At 43.3% G+C, this 18554-nt stretch overlaps 1 protein-coding gene across 21 annotated transcripts in view; it reads right to left on the bottom strand.

The window, feature by feature from the left end:
• Positions 1–18554, bottom strand: part of LOC111962631 (CCR4-NOT transcription complex subunit 1) — a 36254-nt gene that overhangs the window by 3454 nt on the left and 14246 nt on the right. For 9 of the 21 annotated variants that reach the window (XM_070443189.1, XM_070443172.1, XM_070443177.1 and 6 more), the window contains exons 19-37: positions 17444–17730; positions 17228–17306; positions 16834–17058; positions 16274–16414; positions 15956–16135; positions 15737–15853; positions 15475–15585; positions 14723–14800; positions 14416–14629; positions 13993–14144; positions 13606–13902; positions 13370–13510; positions 13150–13254; positions 12880–12999; positions 12547–12741; positions 12266–12408; positions 12044–12152; positions 11706–11875; positions 10057–10288 (exon numbers count right to left, since the gene is read on the bottom strand). In XM_070443189.1, the coding sequence (XP_070299290.1) occupies positions 10057–10288; positions 11706–11875; positions 12044–12152; positions 12266–12408; positions 12547–12741; positions 12880–12999; positions 13150–13254; positions 13370–13510; positions 13606–13902; positions 13993–14144; positions 14416–14629; positions 14723–14800; positions 15475–15585; positions 15737–15853; positions 15956–16135; positions 16274–16414; positions 16834–17058; positions 17228–17306; positions 17444–17730 (3096 nt within the window). Of the gene's footprint in view, positions 1–10056; positions 10289–11705; positions 11876–12043; positions 12153–12265; positions 12409–12546; positions 12742–12879; positions 13000–13149; positions 13255–13369; positions 13511–13605; positions 13903–13992; positions 14145–14415; positions 14630–14722; positions 14801–15474; positions 15586–15736; positions 15854–15955; positions 16136–16273; positions 16415–16833; positions 17069–17227; positions 17307–17443; positions 17731–18554 lie in introns of all 21 variants that reach the window. The other 12 variants (XM_070443170.1, XM_070443175.1, XM_070443169.1 and 9 more) reach the window with 2 other exon arrangements.

Genomic DNA, 18554 nt, shown 5'->3' with positions numbered 1-18554 from the left:
AGGGATCCCCATTATCTGGTCCCAAGGAAGCAGCTACTCTTCCTGGGGTCCAAACACATTAAGACACTTACATTACATCATAGAACACCACATATCCATAACACAATATTACATTGTATATGTCAGTAGCTGTGCATCTCTTCACAGTTCCCGCTGTATTTTTATCTGATTCTACTGCTTGCATCAGTTACCTGACGTGGAATAGAGATCAATGTAGTCATGGCTCTATGTAGTACTGTGCGCCTCCCATAGTCTGTTCTGGACTTTGGGATTGTGAAGAAACCTCTGGTGGCATGTCTTGTGGGGTATGCGTGGGTGTCCAAGCTGTGTGCTAGTAGTTTAAAAACAGACAGCTCGGTGTATTCAGCTTCTCAACACGTCTTACAAAAACAAGTAGTGATGAAGTCACTCCACCACTGAGCCAGGAAAGATTGACAAGCATATCATTAATGTTAGCTCTCCGTGTACATTTAAGGGCCAGTCGTGTTGCCCTGTTCTGAGCCAATTGCAATTTTCTTAAGTCCCTCTTTGTGGCACTGGACCACACGACTGAACAGTAGACCAGGTGCGACAAAACTAGGGTCTGTAGGACCTACCTTGTTTAGTGTTGTTAAGGCAGAGCAGCGCTTTATTATGGACAGACTTCTCCCTATCTTAGCTACTGTTGTATCAACATGTTTTGACCATGACAGTTTACAATCCAGGGTTACTCCACGTAGTTTAGTCACCTCAAAGTGCTCAATTTCCACATTCATTACAATATTTAGTTGAGGTTAAAGTGAATGATTTGTCCCAAATACAATGCTTTTAGTTTTAGAAATATTTAGGGCTAATTTATTCCTTGCCACCTATTCTGAAACTGCAGCTTTTTGTTAAGTGGTGCAGTCATTTCAGTCGCTAACGAGTATAGGTGTTCAGTCATCCGCATACATAGACACTGGCTTAACTCATTAGTAAAGATAGAAAAAGGGGCCAGATAGCTGCCCTGGGGAATTCCTGATTCTACCTGGATTATGTTGGAAAGGCTTCCATTAAAGTACACCCTCTGTGTTCTGTTAGACAGGTAACTCCTTATCCACAATATAGCAGGGGTGTAAAGCCATAACAAAAAAGTCTTCACAAGCAGACTATGATCGATAATGTCAAAAGCTACACTGAAATTGAACAGCCCCCCCCCCCCCAATCTTATCAATTTCTCAGCCAAACTGTAACAGCTGTGCTTGTTGAATGTCCTTTCCTATAAGCAGCTGAAAGTTTGTTTACTGTAAAATAATGTATCTGGTCAAACCATTTTTTCTAAAAGTCTACTAATGGTTGGTAACAGGCTGATTGGTCTGCTATTTGAGCCAGTAAAGGGGGCTTTAGTATTCTTAGGTAGCGGAATGACTTATGCTTCCCTCCAGGCCTGAGGGCACACACTTTCTAGTAGGCTTAAATTGAAAATATAGCAAATAGGAGTGGCAATATCATCTGTTATTATCCACAGTAATTTTACATCCAAGTTGTCAGACCCCGGTGTCCTGTCATTATTGATAGAAAATCATTTGTTCCTCTTCCACACTCACTTTACAGAATTCAAAATTTACAACGCTTGTCTTTCATAATTTGGTCAGTTATACTTGGAAAAGTATAGTTTATTTTATTGTTTAGTCATGATTTCTCAATTTTCAATACCTTTGCCAATCGGTTGTGCAGGCACACTTATTTTCCATTCCCTTTGCCTCATCCCTCAACCATACAATTTTTCAATTCCTCATCAATCCACAGGGATTTAACAGTTTTTAGTCATTTTCTTTATGGGTGCATGCTTATTAGTAATTGGAATAAGCAATTTCATAAATGTGTCCAGCGGCACCACAGACCAACAAATATTTACATCAACATAGGAATCGCTACAAAATGTATTGTATGACCTCTTATACACTATATTACGCCCAGACTTTGGAACTTTGGTTTTCCTAGATATGGCTACTGTGCTGCCATCCTGTTAGAAGGTAACAGATTATTTTATTACAATGGTTAAAATGGATTTTCATTGTGTTCCATGGTGTTATTCGCCCCCTAGTGGAGCTTCCTGGTACTTAGAAAGACTACGCAAACAGGAAGTAGAGAATTCGTCCGCACGCATAGAAGCAGCTAAAAACAACGCTACGGTGCAGGTCTTCCAGTGTAGTTATTTCTTGTCACGCTTCAGCCTGGGAAAATATTTGTTTGTAAGTTCGATTCAACCATTTAGCTAGTGATGATAATCTTGTTATTGATAGAGTTGCTTACATATCAATGTTGGTTGGTTGCATTTACTCACAAATTGCAATGCCTTTCATGTATGCTGTATTACTTTGCTCGTGCGTCATGCAAACGAATTGTAAAATATACAATACTGTAGTTTTGTTACTCTTTCTAGTGTAATATGCTTTGTTATTCTACATAGATGGTTGTACATTAAAGTAATGAAAGGAGTTAGCCAATTACCATATGAATAACAATTAGCTATATGGTTTGGCATCATGCCAGATGCTTGGTACCTTAGCACGTGCTTTGTATTCATGCAACTTCAAATGTATAATGTACAGCTACAGTATGTCGGTGTGAATTGAATACTAAAGTATATTCTTTTCTGTATTTTGCAGTTTCACAACATAAACGTTTTCAATATATTCATTCAAGAAAAGTCACGCCGTGGGAGTTTTATTGAAGACTTAGTGAGCTATCTGTCTAGTTTTGCATGGGAACGCAACTCATGGGCAGAATAGCTACTAGACTTTCAACACAATCTTCAGTTTGCTGTACCTTTCAAGCTCTAACACAGGTTCAGTGATGTCTATGCTGTTTGCTGCGAGTTGTACAGTAACCTAGCAATTGGACTTGAGTTCTGTATTTCCCTCTTCTGGAACCTTATCATCAGTCTTCTCGGACTGATTGGGTGATGTCAGAATTCTGGGTCCCTTCCACCATAGCTCGCTCTGTGTCAAGTTTCGAACGGTTTGTCCTCTTGTAGGGAGGTCGGCTGGATTAGTTTCCCCTTCAATATGTGACCATGACTCTGGATTGGTCAAGGACTGGATCTACGTCACTCTGTTCGCGACAAACTGTTTCCATTTCTGAGCTGAGCTGCAAAACCAATGCAGAACGATCATCGAGTCTGTCCACATTTTGATCTGTTTTTCTTCCATTTTCAGTGTGGTCATCAGGTTGTTTGCTAGTCTCGCTCCAATCACAGCTCCCATGAGCTCCAGGCGTGGCAGCGTCATTTTCTTGAGTGGGGCTACCTTGGACCTGGATGCGACTAGACTCGTTTCCCTGTCTTGTGATTCACCTTGCAAGTAAGCTACTGCACTGTAAGCCCTTTCACTTGCATCACAGAACACGTGTAGTTTCTGGGTGTGGCTATTCTGTGGCCGCATGTCTGTTCTGTACCACCCTGGTATGGTGAGCTGGTGTAACTGGGATAGTTCTGAACACCACTGTTGCCATTCTCGTGTCAGATCAGGTGGTAATTCTTCATCCCAGCTGAGTCCCCTCTCCCACATTTCCTGGAACATGCACTTGATCCTGAGAGTGAAGGGGGTCAGAAAACCAAGAGGGTCGAAGATATGTGCAGACGACTGCAGAACACTTCTCTTTGTGTTTTCCGTTTGCTTTAGAATGCTCAGTAGCGGCCTGAGGTCAAACAAAGTCATCCGTTTCCGGTCTCCATACTAAACCTAAAACCTTCGTGACTACTCCTTGTGTTTCTAGCGTCAACAGGTGGTCAGTTGTTGTACTCTCCTCCCATTTTGTTTTCAATTCAGGAGAATTGGTCATCCACTTGCAGAAGTCCATGCCTGCAATCGACAGCATTCACTTTGCAGTTGTCACAAGGTAAGCCTCTTCAACATTCGTGAACTTGCAATGAAGTCATCTACATAGTGACTCTCAGTATCTCTACAACTTCTGGTTGTTCTGTTTCATATTGTTTCAGGTGCTTCCTGATTGTAGTTTCCAGCAAGAATGCACTTGGGGAAGCTCCAAATACCACTTTTCATCCTCAGCACACACAGCTCCTCTTCATTTTCTCCCCTTGGTGGGCCTGTGAGCCATAGAAATCTCAACACGTCTGTCTCTCTCTGCTAGAGATATCTGCAGGAAAGCTTTCTTGATGTCTGCCATGAATGCGATCTCATGTAGTCTGAACTTAGACAGTCATTGAGGGATGGACAGCCATCTTCATGGGACGAGGCATCAAACACCACTCTGTTTTGTCGTCACCTTATCTTCTCGGAGTACTGCATGGTGAGATAAGTAGTATTTTACGTTGTCTGCGCTTGATGCGTTGTCCTTGGCCATGTCCTCTACTACTTCATTGTATCTGCTGTACAACGTCACGTCTTTTCTTCAGACCTTCAAACCGTTTCTTGGCGATTTTATAGTTGTCTTGGAGTTCTGGCATTTCTCATTTCCATGGCAACTACACGTGGTATCGCCCATCTTTGAAGGTGGTTGTTTTCCTCTGGGGTTTCTCGCTTATAATACCCTGAGACTCAAGCTCCCAGAATGCATGCAGTTGTTTGGAGACTAGTGTGTCTTCATCAAGTGGGACGAACATGCAGGTTGCCTCGGCGACACTTGACATGGGTCCCTGCACCGACCATCCAAAGGTGCTCTAAAGCAACCAGCGTCTCCGTCAGTCGCTCCACTCTGCCTGATACTATCTGCCAGTCGTAGTCTGCTCCTATCAGGACAGAGAGTTCAGGATCATTGTCATCTCCTGGAAAGTCTGCGAGCTGCAGTACCTTTCTATTGAGCTCATGTTGAATCTGTTCACCAGGAACCTTCACAGCTGTGCACACTTGTGGGGTTTCAATTGCCTCTCTCTATTCTCTGCTGTTTGTCCCAGACATTCTCCAAGATGACTTTCACTGTGTTGCGTTGGGACGTTGCTGGAGCAGAGGAGCCAAACGTGTGAAGAGTGAGTGCCTCTTGTCTGATTACTGGTAGCTTCAAGCCCTTCAAGGTTTTCATGTATGAAGCTTCTCTGACTGCCTCCATCTAGTATGCAACGAGCTATCTTCCTGCCCGATGGGCCTTCTACCCCATGCCTTTGCCGTTTGTAGCAACAGTGTTCTGTGCATCTGGTTTCATCTTCACTGAATGGGGAATAACTGAGGAAACAGCATCTGCAGAAACAGTAGGGGGTTGCACCGCACTCCTCTTACCGGTACACACAGAAATGTGATGTCTGCTTCCACATGACACAGCTTTGACTTTACAGAATTTTGCTATGGGTATGTCCTAAACATACAAAGCATCTTCCCATTTTCTTTGGTTTCTCTTTGCGTGTAGCAATATTTTGGTCAGGGCAGTTCTGATTTGTGGTCTGCACTGTCACAGAAGACAGTTTTGTTCCTTCTGGCTGGCTGTATGCAGTGCTGCAGCAGATGGCATGTTGGGTCTTTTTGCTTTCATTTCATTGGAGGAGCATGACTTGTTCCATGGTTTGATCTCTTTCTGTTGGTTGCATGATCTTGTCATTTGTAGCGCTCTCCCTGCTCTGAACTTCCTTCTGTAGGAAACTGACAATCTCAGCCACTTTCCATTCATCATCTACTCCCCTCTGACGACTCTTGTCAAGAGCTATGTCCTCTGGAATCCTCTGCAGTAAGATTGAGCATAGTAGGCTTCCATAGGTTTCTGACACTACACCCAGTGATTCCAAGCTCCTAATCTGAATTTCACATTCATCATATAGCGGCCTCAATGCTTCACAGGAGTGAGATTCAGGAGCTTTGACATGTGAGCACTAATCACAAGACCTTTCCTTCCAAATCTGCTCGAGCAGAGGGATTGCATCATCATAGTTACTGTCTGTTAACATCAGTCCTGCTACTGCCTTTGCAGCTGGTCCAGTGAGATGTTTTCAGATAGGTAAACTTCTCTTTATTACACAGTGAATCATTGTTGTGAATAGCGGACTCATACTGGCTCAAACTCCTGCCACATACTGACATCTCCATAGAATTTCTCAATAATCAACTTTGGTAGCCTTACTGATTGTCTCTGTGATCTGTTTGAGTTAGCGTCACTCACCCGTGCTGGTACTGGATTGAGGTCCTGTTTTTTCTTTATCACTCGTTGTGCACGGCTCTTCAGCATGATAACACGCTCTTTGTAATCCTCCGTGCATGCAATCTCTGCCTCCAATCCGTCCAATGGCGTTAACTGTTCAATTCCACGATCAAGTTCAAACAAGCTGTCCTAATTAGCTGACAGCAATTCCAACAATGTACTCAAGTGATCGGTATCTGGATTTGACTGGGTTATTTCCATGTCAATCTGATTTAAAATCCAAGTTTTGGCACCTCGAATGGTACCCCGCTTTCGTCTCATTCTTTCTGCTTCATGCCGACGTTCCTCCTCAGCCGCTTCATCCCTAAAATCTTCGTCGCAGCGCATACTTTTCCCGGGTTTCGGCACCAAAATATAGAATAACTATCTTCAAAGTAATGACTCGGGACATTGGTTTGAAATGAAAGCTTCTTTTAGTAATAATACTTGTTCACGTTACATTTAACAACTTTAGATTCTACAGAACAATAAAAGTTGCTAGCGAAAAGTCAGTATAATCTCTTGTCACTTGCACATAACTGGCGCGCTCTCGACTTCTTGTCGTAAGGCATTCTGGACCTTGCAGTCAAAAGCGTAATTCAATACTAACCAATACAACAAAATATGTATGTAGTTCTCTCAATCTCCAACACACAAATTCTAATAATTACATATGTAAATAACTGTAAAGAAAGTATCTTTAGATACAGCTCAATTAACTCTGTAACACATTAAAGTTACAACATACGGAGAAGACAAGGTGAGCGCTACCAACAGTAAAGCATCCTGAGACCATTCATGTGTGGGGTTGCTTCTCAGCCAAGGGAGTGGTCTCACTCACAATTTTGCCTAAGAACACAGCCATGAATAAAGAATGGCACCAACACATCCTCCGAGAGCAACTTCTCCCAACCATCCAGGAACAGTTTGGTGACGAACAATGCCTTTTCCAGCATGATGGAACACCTTGCCATAAGGCAAAAGTGATAACTAAGTGGCTCGGGGAACAAAACATCGATATTTTGGGTCCATGGCCAGGAAACTCCCCAGACCTTAATCCCATTGAGAACTTGTGGTCAATCCTCAAGAGGTGGGTGGACAAACAAAAACCTACAAATTCTGACAAACTCCAAGCATTGATTATGCAAGAATGGGCTGCCATCAGTCAGGATGTGGCCCAGAAGTTAATTTGACAGCATGCCACGGCAGATTGAAGAGGTCTTGAAAAAGGGTCAACACTGCAAATATTGACTCTTTGAATCAACTGAAATGCTTGTAATTATACTTCAGTATTCCATAGTAACATCTGACAAAAATATCTAAAGACACAAGCAGCAAACTTTGTGGAAATTAATATTTGTGTCACTCAACTTTTGGCCACGACTGTACATTATCAAGCATTTCACACGTTATCCAGATACTGTTAGCACATGGTCTATAGCAGCTTCCCACCAGAATGGGCTTTAGGTGAGGCAGATGAACCTGTAGCCGTATTACTTCAACAGTATTTAACATGAGATCTTATAAGCTTTTCAGGAATGTGGTTCTGAATATAAAAGCCACAACATCTCAACCATTGGCATTTGTCTTTTCAGTAGATTTTATAGCCATGTATTGCTACCACTGTATCAAAGGTATTAGCTAAGTGAGTTTCAGAGATAGAATATGAATATCTGTTACTAGCAAGTTATTAATTTCATGAACCTTGTGTCTTAAGCTACATATGTTAACGTGGGCTATTTCTTTTAGCACTTTTCTGGGATGCTTGATGCTTTACTGGGAAGCTTAGCTGAAGTAGACATGCTCATGCTACTTATATTAGTGCAGGGTGAGCTGCACACAGTGGACTTCCTGCTAGGGCACACCACCTCAGTGCTAACAGTTATAACTCTGGTTCATAGGCACATGATTACTGTATACAATAGCTGTAGGATCAGCAGAGGCATTCAGAGGGACATAAATTAATTTAGTTACATTGTGTCTACCAACACCGTGTAATGTCCATTTGCTGAAGCATTATGACAACTCAGCGTCACAATGGTAGGGGTTAGCTGAGCTGGGCTTGGGTCATTGATAAGTCATTGTCTCAACTAGAGGTTGACCGATTAATCGGAATGGCCGATTAATTAGGGCCGATTTCAAGTTTTCATAACAATCGGAAATCGGTATTTTTGGACACTGATTTGGCCGATTTTTAATGTTTGTTTTGTTACACCTTTATTTAACTAGGCAAGTCAGTTAAGAACACATTCTTATTTTCAATGACGGCCTAGGAACAGTGGGTTAACTGCCTTGTTCAGGCGCAGAACGACAGATTATTACTTTGTCAGCTCGGTGATTCAATCTTGCAACCTTACGGTTAACTAGTCCAACGCTCTAACCACCTGCCTCTCATTGCACTCCACGAGGAGCCTGCCTGTTACGCGAATGCAGTAAGAAGCCAAGGTTAGTTGCTAGCTAGCATTAAACTTAAAAAACAATCATAATCACTAGTTAACTACACATGGTTGATGATATTACTAGTTTATCTAGCGTGTCCTGCGTTGCATATAAATCGATACGGTGCGCATTCGCGGAAAAAGGACTGTCGTTGCTCCAACGTGTACCTAACCATAAACATCAATGCCTTTCTTAAAATCAATACACACAAGTATATATTTTTAAACCTGCATATTTAGCTAAAAGAAATCCAGGTTAGCAGGCAATATTAACCAGGTGAAATTGTGTCACTTCTCTTGCGTTCATTGCAAGCAGAGTCAGAGTATATGCGATAATAATAAACGTTTTGTTTTCGAAATTAGTTTCCGGATTCGACCATATTAATGACCAAAGGCTCGTATTTCTGTGTGTTATTATGTTATAATTAAGTCTATGATTTGATATAGCAGTCTGACAGCAATGGTAGGCAGCAGCATGCTCATAAGCATTCATTCAAACAGCACTTTCGTGCGTTTTGCCAGCAGCTCTTCACTGTGCTTCAAGCATTGCGCTGTTTATGACTTCAAGCCTATCAACTCCCCGAGATTAGGCTGGTGTAACCGATGTGAAATGGCTAGCTAGTTAGTGGGGTGCGCACTAATAGCGTTTAAAACGTCACTCGCTCTGAGACTTGGAGTAGTTGTTCCCCTTGCTCTGCATGGGTAACGCTGCTTCGAGGGTGGCTGTTGTCGATGTGTTCCTCGTTCGAGCCCAGGTAGGAGCGAGAAGAGGGACGGAAGCTATACTGTTACACTGGCAATACTAAAGTTCCTATAAGAACATCCAATAGTCTATGGAATACATATGGTAGAGAGAAATAGTCCTATAAATACTATATTAACTACAACCTAAAACCTCTTACCTTGGAATATTGAAGTCTCATGTTAAAAAGGAACCACCAGCTTTCATATGTTCCCATGTTCTGAGCAAGGGACTTAAACTTGAGCTTTTTTACATGGCACATATTGCACTTTTACTTTCTTCTCCAACACTTTGTTTTTGCATTATTCAAACCAAATTGAACATGTTTCATTTATTTGAAGCTAAATTGTTTTATTGATATATTATATTAAGTTAAAATAAGTGTTCATTCAGTATTGTTGTAATTGTCATTATTACAAATAAATTTAAAAAAAATCGTCCGATTAATCTGCTTTTTTGATCCTCCAATAATCGGTATCGGCGTTGAAAAATCATAATCGGTTGACCTCTAGTCTCAACATAGCCTTGTAATGCTGTGAATGGATCCAGGAACCCAAATTACTAAGATTTTAGTATAAATGTCCAGTCTCATAAGTAACACTGCTGCTTGGTGAGCACAGCAGTGGGTTCCAAGATAATGGGGTTGCTACCATGAGCACTAAGACCCACTCTGTCAAGGACATGACTTGTACTGTGCTCTTGTATTGTAAGGCAAACCAGGTAACTGCCTTGGAGGAACCCGTCATAAGGCAAAGATGGTTAAAAGATAAAAGACAAGTGTGTGTGCTGTACCTGGCCCACAAAAGCAGAAAAGGCCTTGGTGCTGTCCCGGCCGGCGGCTGCAGAGTGGTACAGGTTGACCCATTCCCTCAGCAAGTACTCTGCCTTCTCCCTCAAGCCCGGCGGGTCGTCGTACTCAGACGCTTGGGAGATGCCAGAGTGCATCATAAAGTTGGGCCCTCCATGGGCCCGGTCGATCATGGCCTCGTAGTTAGAGCGGACCACATCCATCAGCTGAGGAAGCCTGGGGGTCACAGGACACAAATCAGTTAGAAAACTATGAACATATGTATACCAACACCCCAATAAACTCCACATCTCCAAGGTGGTATTCATTACGCACCAAATGGAAGACAACAAACTGAAAATAGGGACTGCCTGAACTACAAAATACGCCACATGTAAAGTGTTAGTCCCATGTTTTATGAGCTGAAATTAAAAAGATCCCACACATTTTCCATACGCACAAGCTTTTCAAAATGTGCCCAAATTTGTTTACATCACTGTTAGTGAGCATTTCTCCTGGTGTGGCATATCAAGAAGCTGATTAAATAGCACTCATTACACAGGTGCACCCTGTGCTGTGGACAATAAAACGCAACAAACGCGCAGTTTTGTCACACCACAATGCCACAGATATCTCAAGTTACTTAACTAGGCAAGTCAGTTAAGAAAAAATTATTATTTACAATGACGGCCTACCAAAAGGCCTCCTGCGGGACAGGGTCTGGGATTAAAAAAAAAAATATAGGACAAAAACACATCACAACGAGACAACACTACATAAAGAGACCTAAGACAACATAGCATGGCAGCAACACATGACAACAAAAAACATGATACAAACATTGGGCAGAGACAACAGCACAAAGGGCAAGAAGGTAAAGACAACATCACGCAAACAGCCACAACTGTCAATGATTGAGTCTTTGAATGAAGAGATTGAGATATAACTGTCCAGTTTGAGTGTTTGTTGCAGCTCGTTCCAGTCGCTAGCTGCAGCGAACTGAGAAGACCAGCAACCCAGGGATGTGTGTGCTTTGGGGACCTTTAACAGAATGTGACTGGCAGAACGGGTGTTGCATGTGGAGGATAAGGGCTGCAGTAGATATCTCAGATAAGGGGGAGTGAGGCCTAAGACAAATGGTGGAATTGGCATGCTGACTGCAGGAATTTTTACCAGAGCTGTTGCCAGAGAATTTAATATGAAATTCTCTACCAAAAGCCGCCTCCGTCATTTTAGCGAATTTGGCCTTACATCCAACCGTCATCACAACCGCAGACCATGTGTATGGCATCGTGTGGGCGAGCGGTTTGCGGATGTCAACATTGTTAACATAGTGCCCTGTGGTTATGGTATGGGCAGGCATAAGCTACAGACAAACTCATTTTATTGATGGCAATTTGAATACACAAAAATACAGAGATGAGATCCTGAGGCCCATGTATTTTAAGGTATCTGTATTCCCAGGCATGTGAAATCCATAGATTAGGACATCAATGTATTTCAATTGACTGATTTCCTCATGTGAACTAACGCAGTAAAATCTTTGAAATTGTTGCGTTCATATTTTTGTTCAGTATATTAACACCCATTTTACAGTGTGTCTTAATGAACACAACCCAAAATTCTAATTAAATTAGGACAGAAAAGGACTCACCCCTCGGGTGCATTGGCCCTGGAGTGTGCGCTGGTTCTCATCAGAGTCTCGATGGTGTGGAACAGGTCGGCCTCTGTGATGTGGCTCACACTGCGCTCATCCACCAGCAGCAGCTTTACCAGCTGCATGGCAAATGCCACTGCCATGTAGTGCAGACCGTTCTCCATAGACTAGACAAGAAAAACATACACACAGGGGTTTTAAGATAGTGACAAAGGGACGGAATACACCACATGCCCATTATTCAGTTGTATAGAATCAAGATGGACTATTGACAGATGGCGTTGCTCGCACTAGAATATCTCAATGCTTAATAAAAGGTGTGTAGTGGTGTTTACCTGTGCCAAGTGCAGGTCGTACTGCTGCATGTTAACCAGGTGGTTTCTGATCAGCAGCTCCACAGCCTCCACGTTGTACTTGTACTCATCACGGCACTCAATCAGGCACCTGGAACAAGTAAAGATATCACAAATCTTAAAATAATGAGTGGATTTAGTTTCCCCTCTTCATTCGAGCAAAAAAACTTAACCCACCCATGGGAAGGTTATGGGGATACCAACCTGGTAATCTGTTTGTTGCACCATTGTGGTCCGTATGCCCGGCCGTCCTGGAGGGCTTTGAGCACCAGCAGGTGACACTCTCTGTACCGCAGGAGCAGGTCAGCATCGGCACCACTGGTGGCATCGAGCAGACCCTCCACAGCCTAGAACAAGGAAGGAGAGATGAGGGACACAGGAAGAGATCTTTTCTACTGAGACCGGTGTATTCGTAAAGACAACTAAACAACTTTTCTATCCATGTATGTTTTCCTAGTGTTGTTGTGTGCGGAGTAGTCCCTGACCTTCTGCAGCAGGCCCAGAGCAGCAATGCCATCCCGGGAGTTCCTAGCCAGGGCCACTGCCTCCAGCAGACTGCGCAGGGCCTGAGTCTGGGGGTTCATGGCCAGCGCTGGGGGGATGGCATGGAGGTGCTGCTCCAGGTCCGCCATGCACTTGTCATAGATCTGAGCCACGTCGTCTGTGGCCCATGCCTGTTGCTGTAATAAACACAGGACAGAGACATTTATAAGGTACTTGAGTAAAGTTCTTAACCTTAAAATCAGGTTGGGTTATGTCAAAGACAGCAGAAAATGCAATTTCAGAGACTTCTCTCTTCCAGTGGTATGAGAGCCTACCTTCATGGGCTGGGCAAGGAATCCAGTGGGCTGAGACAGGTCGTTGCTGGGTAGGAAGCCTGGAACATTCCTGGCAAACTCCTCGTACACCGCCAGCTGTTTGGGGTCTACTCCTCCAACCTGAGGTAGAAATTTAGCTCAGTAAATAGTCCAGATGCAAACGCAGGCTTTGATATCATTTGCATTGAAAAAAAAACAAAACATTTACGTTCTCTCGACTATACCGATAATAGGAGAGAAAGTGGAGTGCTATAATCTAGGTGTGCTCACCTTGAGTCTGATCTGCTCTGGCATGCGCTCTGCCTGGTAGGTCAGCACCACAGGGTCGCAGTAGCGACGACCCTCCTGACGGGCGTGCTTCCTCAGCTCAAACTCCTACAGGAGAGAAAGAGTAAAGGTACAAGTCAGCCATCATACAAAAGTTGTGGTCAGTATACAGACAAGAGCAGCATTCCAGTGCCAATATAGTGATGAGCCCATAACCACTAACCGTGGCCAGTCTCTTGTCCATCTCTGGGCCAGCCTTCTCCACCGCAGTCTTCTGGATGAAGCAGCAGGCCAGCTCACAGTTGTCCTGGGCAACCCTAGCAGCAGCCTCCTCCATCATCTCTCTCTGCTGGGGGGTGGGGGCCTGGAGGGGGACAGGACCAAAGCTATACGCAAAAGGAACACTAATAAGACTTACTTTATATAGCGCTTTGTGGATGTGAATGAAGGCGACTGTACCCTGAGGGCTGCGGCAAAGCTGTTCTTCAGGTTGGTAGCGATACTCATGAGCAGGGGCTCCCGGCAGGTGATCATGGCCATGCCGGCGGTCAGGTTACGCATCATGTGATGGGCGGCCACACGCATGCGCGACTCCTCGGAGTCCAGGGCAAAGTCCTTCCTGACGATCTGCTCGCAGGTAGTCATGGCAATCTTGATGGAACGGTCCACTACAGGGTGAACGAGCTCCTGCACGGCCCGCTCAATGGACTGTCTCACACACTGCTTCAGCTGAGGGTGGGCATGGAGCAAGGGGATCTGCAGGGAGAGAAGTGTCTTAGTACCACAACATCCCCAAATACCATGTGTAGGTCACAACCCAGGTGTTTGAGTGAGAGTGCTACTTACGTTGATGTTGATATTGATGTGAGGGGCTAGCCCTGCAAGGGCGTACACATTGATGTCATGATAGCTAAACTGTGGGGTAGGGGGCCCAGTAGCTGAGCAAGCGGTGGTTGGGGCGGGAGTGGATGGTGCAGCTGCAAATGGAAGAAAGTCTCCTGTTGGTTACAAGACACTTTTGTGATTAAAATACAGGAAAAAGGAGTTCAAGCACAGCAGCTCGATGAACAAAACAAAGCAAAAAAGAAACGGGTTAAATGTTCTTGGCCAAACACTACAAATCCAGGTTGTCGTTCTACATTCAAATGATGGAACTTAGGCTAAAATCTTATTCAACAATTGTGATTAAATATTAACATTTCAATATACATGAGGACATTCAGATTAAACAAACATTTGAAATAAATTGATAGAAAGATATCCACACACCGACAAGGGGCATCCCAGTTTGAAAGTGCTGGATACCTGTGCTAACAATAGGGATCATTTCTTCAGGGGGCTTGGCCTCTTTCTTTGGTGCAGAGAGCTGCTCCTCCAGACTCTTCAACTTGTCTTTGTCTTTCAGCAGGGTGCCAGGCTTCAGGTCATTGATGTCCAGTGATAAGTTCTTACACAGCACCTCAATCTCAAACTTTAAGTTCAGCTGTAGTGGGGAAAGAAGCACAATGACAATCAGTATGTGAAAAGTCAAAAAACATGTCGATACTGGTGAATAAAAGAGAAAGGGTTCCCGGACCTTCAGATCATGTTCCGTATGCAACTCTGCCAGAACATTCATGATGGCCATGGTCCAGGGATTCTGAGGTCGGAAGATCTGAGAAAACATTTAACCTGCTCTTAAAACAATGAAATAAGGCATAACAGCGAGAAAATTGTGCAAATACATTACGCCAGTGGGCACAAATAATTTATCCAGAGAGCCATTTGGTCCTAAACAATGTTTTTTAACCAAATAGTACTTTTAGGAGCAAAATTAGTGCACACATACTTTGCGCCTCTTTGCTTCTTCTGGAGATGGGCTATAATACTGCCTATAATGGTCTACATCATCTAGTTCTGGCTGGCTCCCTGTCTGCTGCTGTAGGTATTCTGCCTGGAAGGACTGGCTCCCTGTCAGCTGCTGTAGGTATTCTGCCTGGAAGGACTGGCTCCCTGTCAGCTGCTGTAGGTATTCTGCCTGGAAGGACTGGCTCCCTGTCAGCTCCGGTAGGTACTCTGCCTGATGGGACTGAGTCAGTCTTAGGGCCCATAGTTTCTCTTGACCATGGGACATGACCAGGAAAAACTCCAGACCCAACCATATTGTCTGTTGGATTGGCTGTCTCGCTATTCCTGCAGGTCCTGCCTGCCGGGGCTGGCTCTGCCTGTGCTGGGCCTAAGCTCACTTTGTCACTTTGCTAACATTGCTAAAGTTGTTCCCTAGAAATTCAAATGTGAATTCAGATACCTATTGATACATTTGAAAATGCTTGTGAGATGTGGTCTTACCACGCTACGCAAACTGGATTCCAGGACTTTGGCCACAAACGGGACCACATACAGTAGCTCCTGCTGCCCCTTGACATAGGCTTCCAACAAGAGGGATTTTACCTCCAAATCCTAAAAAATTTTTTTTTTTACAAAAAAGGCAGGTTAAACAACAAAAGACCATCTAGGGGCACAGTTACAAGCGTTTGGTTATTTGTTGGGAGGAAAACCAAATGGAAAGTTTAATACAGGCCAACATTTAAAAATGAGGAAATCTACTCACTGTGTACAGGATGGGCTTGTTTTTAGCCAGAGTGATCATACCAAGCCAGTGACCCAAATTCTTCAGTAGGGATCGATCAGAGAAGTTTGCAGCTGCCTTATCAGAGGTAAGGAGAACCTGACACATGGAGAGAGAAATGGCTAGTGTTTAAGTAGCTCTCTTAAATGTGATATGAGTTTACAAATTTTCCATAAATGTTGTTTAAGTGAATAATCACACCTTGATGTTTCTGTAAGTTTCATTCAGGACCATTTTGACAAACTCAGGGTTCTTCAGAGTGTCTAGAAAGTTGGAGTATAGGCTGTGGAAGTTGGGCTCGATGCTGACCCTCTTCATGACCAGATACTGGGAGACCCAGGGCATAAACTCCTCTTTCACAGTTTCCTTTAACTCCTCAACCTTGGGAGTTGGATGAAAATACACAAGCATTTGTAAATTACAGAAATGTATATAAATTGACCAAAACCAAGATGTTTAATATAGCAGTGGCAAAATATCACCAAGTAGTAAGCAAACAAAAATATAACTATGACCCACCTTCTGTGTCATGTTGGATTGTGACAGGTTATTGAAGATGAAAGCAATTTTCTCTTGAACATTTTCTGGGGGTTCCACAATCCTCTCGGTTTGGTCTGTTGCTACTAGAAGTGTGTCGATGTTTGTGGTGTTGATGGAGGGCTGAAATTACAATATACATTCAAAACAAAATGCTGCTTTTCAATATTATAAGCTCTTCTTGGGAAACCTCAATTCTTAGTGAGCGCATATTTGCCAAACAACCACACTACTGGAGTATTTCTTCAGAGACATAGCTTCACCAACTCATTATTTTAGGCTTGTCACACATTTGTTAAAAATGAAAATATTTCCTGGTGTTTACGTTCCTTTAGTCTTTGTAAACCAAAATGAGTATATCAAATGTGAAAACCAGAGAGCGTTCCTCATAGAACAGTTCAGAATGTTGCTATTGACACAAACTATGGCAACGCAGGAAAACTCTGATGCATTGGTTTGTTAGAGTCATTTTACATGAACAGAGAAAAACATCGGCATATATATGGTGCAAGTGACTCCCTGATGTTTCCCCAGGTACTCACCGGCACATCCTTCTTGAAGCTGCCAGGGGTAGGTCGTGTGATGGTAGTGGTTTTGGCGACAGTGGTGGTGGTGGTAGCTGTGGTGACCAGTGTGCTGGGCTGTCCAGGCTGGGGGGCTTTGGGAGGCTGAGACTGAGCTTGAGCCAACGCCAGGCTTCCTGGGGTGGTGATGGATCCCTGCATCTTCACCGGAGGGTCCCGTGACTGTTGGCCATACTCGATATACTGCACGCACAGGATATTCGAAAGTGCCAGAGCGAGAGACTTATTTATCATGAAGTAGGATCCGCCCCTCTGGCTAAGGTGTTACGGATATCAGTATAAAAACAAGGAAGACACATGTACAGATGAAGAATGACCGATTGTGTCACAAATATACAGGAAATCCAATTACCTCTTGTAAATGATGGGGGAACTGCAGAAAGTGGCCGATTGAGGCCAAGTGCTGACAATATTGGGGATAGTCCTTCAGTCTAGAGAGGGAAAGATCAAATTAGCCCTACAGCAGTCACAGATCATTTGAATCATACATGCGCAACATTCTTTAGCAACATGCAAATATTCAGTGTGGAATTCCATCAAACATCTGAAGACAGATAATAGTCCATACCTATTTTTGAATCTATCTAGAGCAGCGATTCCAAAGTAATACATTTTGGACCCAAATGGTTTCCTCAAGGCTTCGAGTACATATCGGAGGGCCAGTCCGAGGGCCATGTAGGTGACAAGGCCTTTCTCAATGATCCCCCCGAACAGGCAGGCGGTGATGTGTAGCTCCTTGTCAGGGTACTGGGGGAAGAAGCGGTACTCCTCAAACAAGTTCCTCAGCATACAGTTAAAGACCTCACGCTCTCGCTTGATGGTGGAGTCCTTGAACCTCTGCAGCATCTCCAGCACCTGCAGAGAGAGATGGGCGCCAAGGATTTAGCAGCTGCAAGCTTGATAAACACCGTCACTGGATAACTGCCTGCAACAGCCTGCAGACTAGGGATGTCACAATACCAGAATTTTTACTTTAATACCAGGTTTAGTATCACAATTAGGGTTGTCACCAATTAGGGTTCATACCAGTATTGACATACTCAGCGGTATTGTGGTAAGGAAACAAAACAAAGCAGAAATATTGAGGAAAACAGTCCTAACGTTGATAACAAGCAGCCTTAAGTGTCAACCAGAATCACATTTATTTTCCAAGCTATAGCACCACTATTTTGCATACAGTCGATTTATTAAAGGACCATAGAGTTCAGCCTGCTTTGTTTTCCTTTTTGACATGGAAAATCAGGTATTGTCCTATCGCGACAACTCTAATCACAATACTCGATGCCAAAACGATACAGAGGCAAAAGAATATAGCGTATTAGCCACTTGCCTTCTGTAGTTAAAATAAGAGAAACAAATAACGAAAATGTGGACAGCCTAAAATCCTTCTACAAAACCATATAAGACAGCATACAAAATAATGCAATACAATTGGATACAGAGAATAAATGTGCTTATCAATGGCCAAATTACATCAATGTTAAAAATAGAATGTTGCCCCTTTAAGCTAGCCTCTCTTGAGAAAGTTCTGGCTACAGTAGCCAATACGAATGCTAGATGTCTTTTTGTAGAGATTTCTTTTAGTAAACTATCAACAGTAGCCTATTGCTAATTTGCTACTAGTTTCACTATTGAAAGTTGACTTTAGCAAATACATTTCCCCAAAAGAAAAAAATAAG

Source organism: Salvelinus sp. IW2-2015, linkage group LG4q.1:29, assembly GCF_002910315.2.
Source record: "Salvelinus sp. IW2-2015 linkage group LG4q.1:29, ASM291031v2, whole genome shotgun sequence".
Taxonomy (NCBI): domain Eukaryota; kingdom Metazoa; phylum Chordata; class Actinopteri; order Salmoniformes; family Salmonidae; genus Salvelinus; species Salvelinus sp. IW2-2015.
Note: the sequence above shows the minus strand (reverse complement) of the source record. Positions and strands in the feature narration are given on the sequence as shown.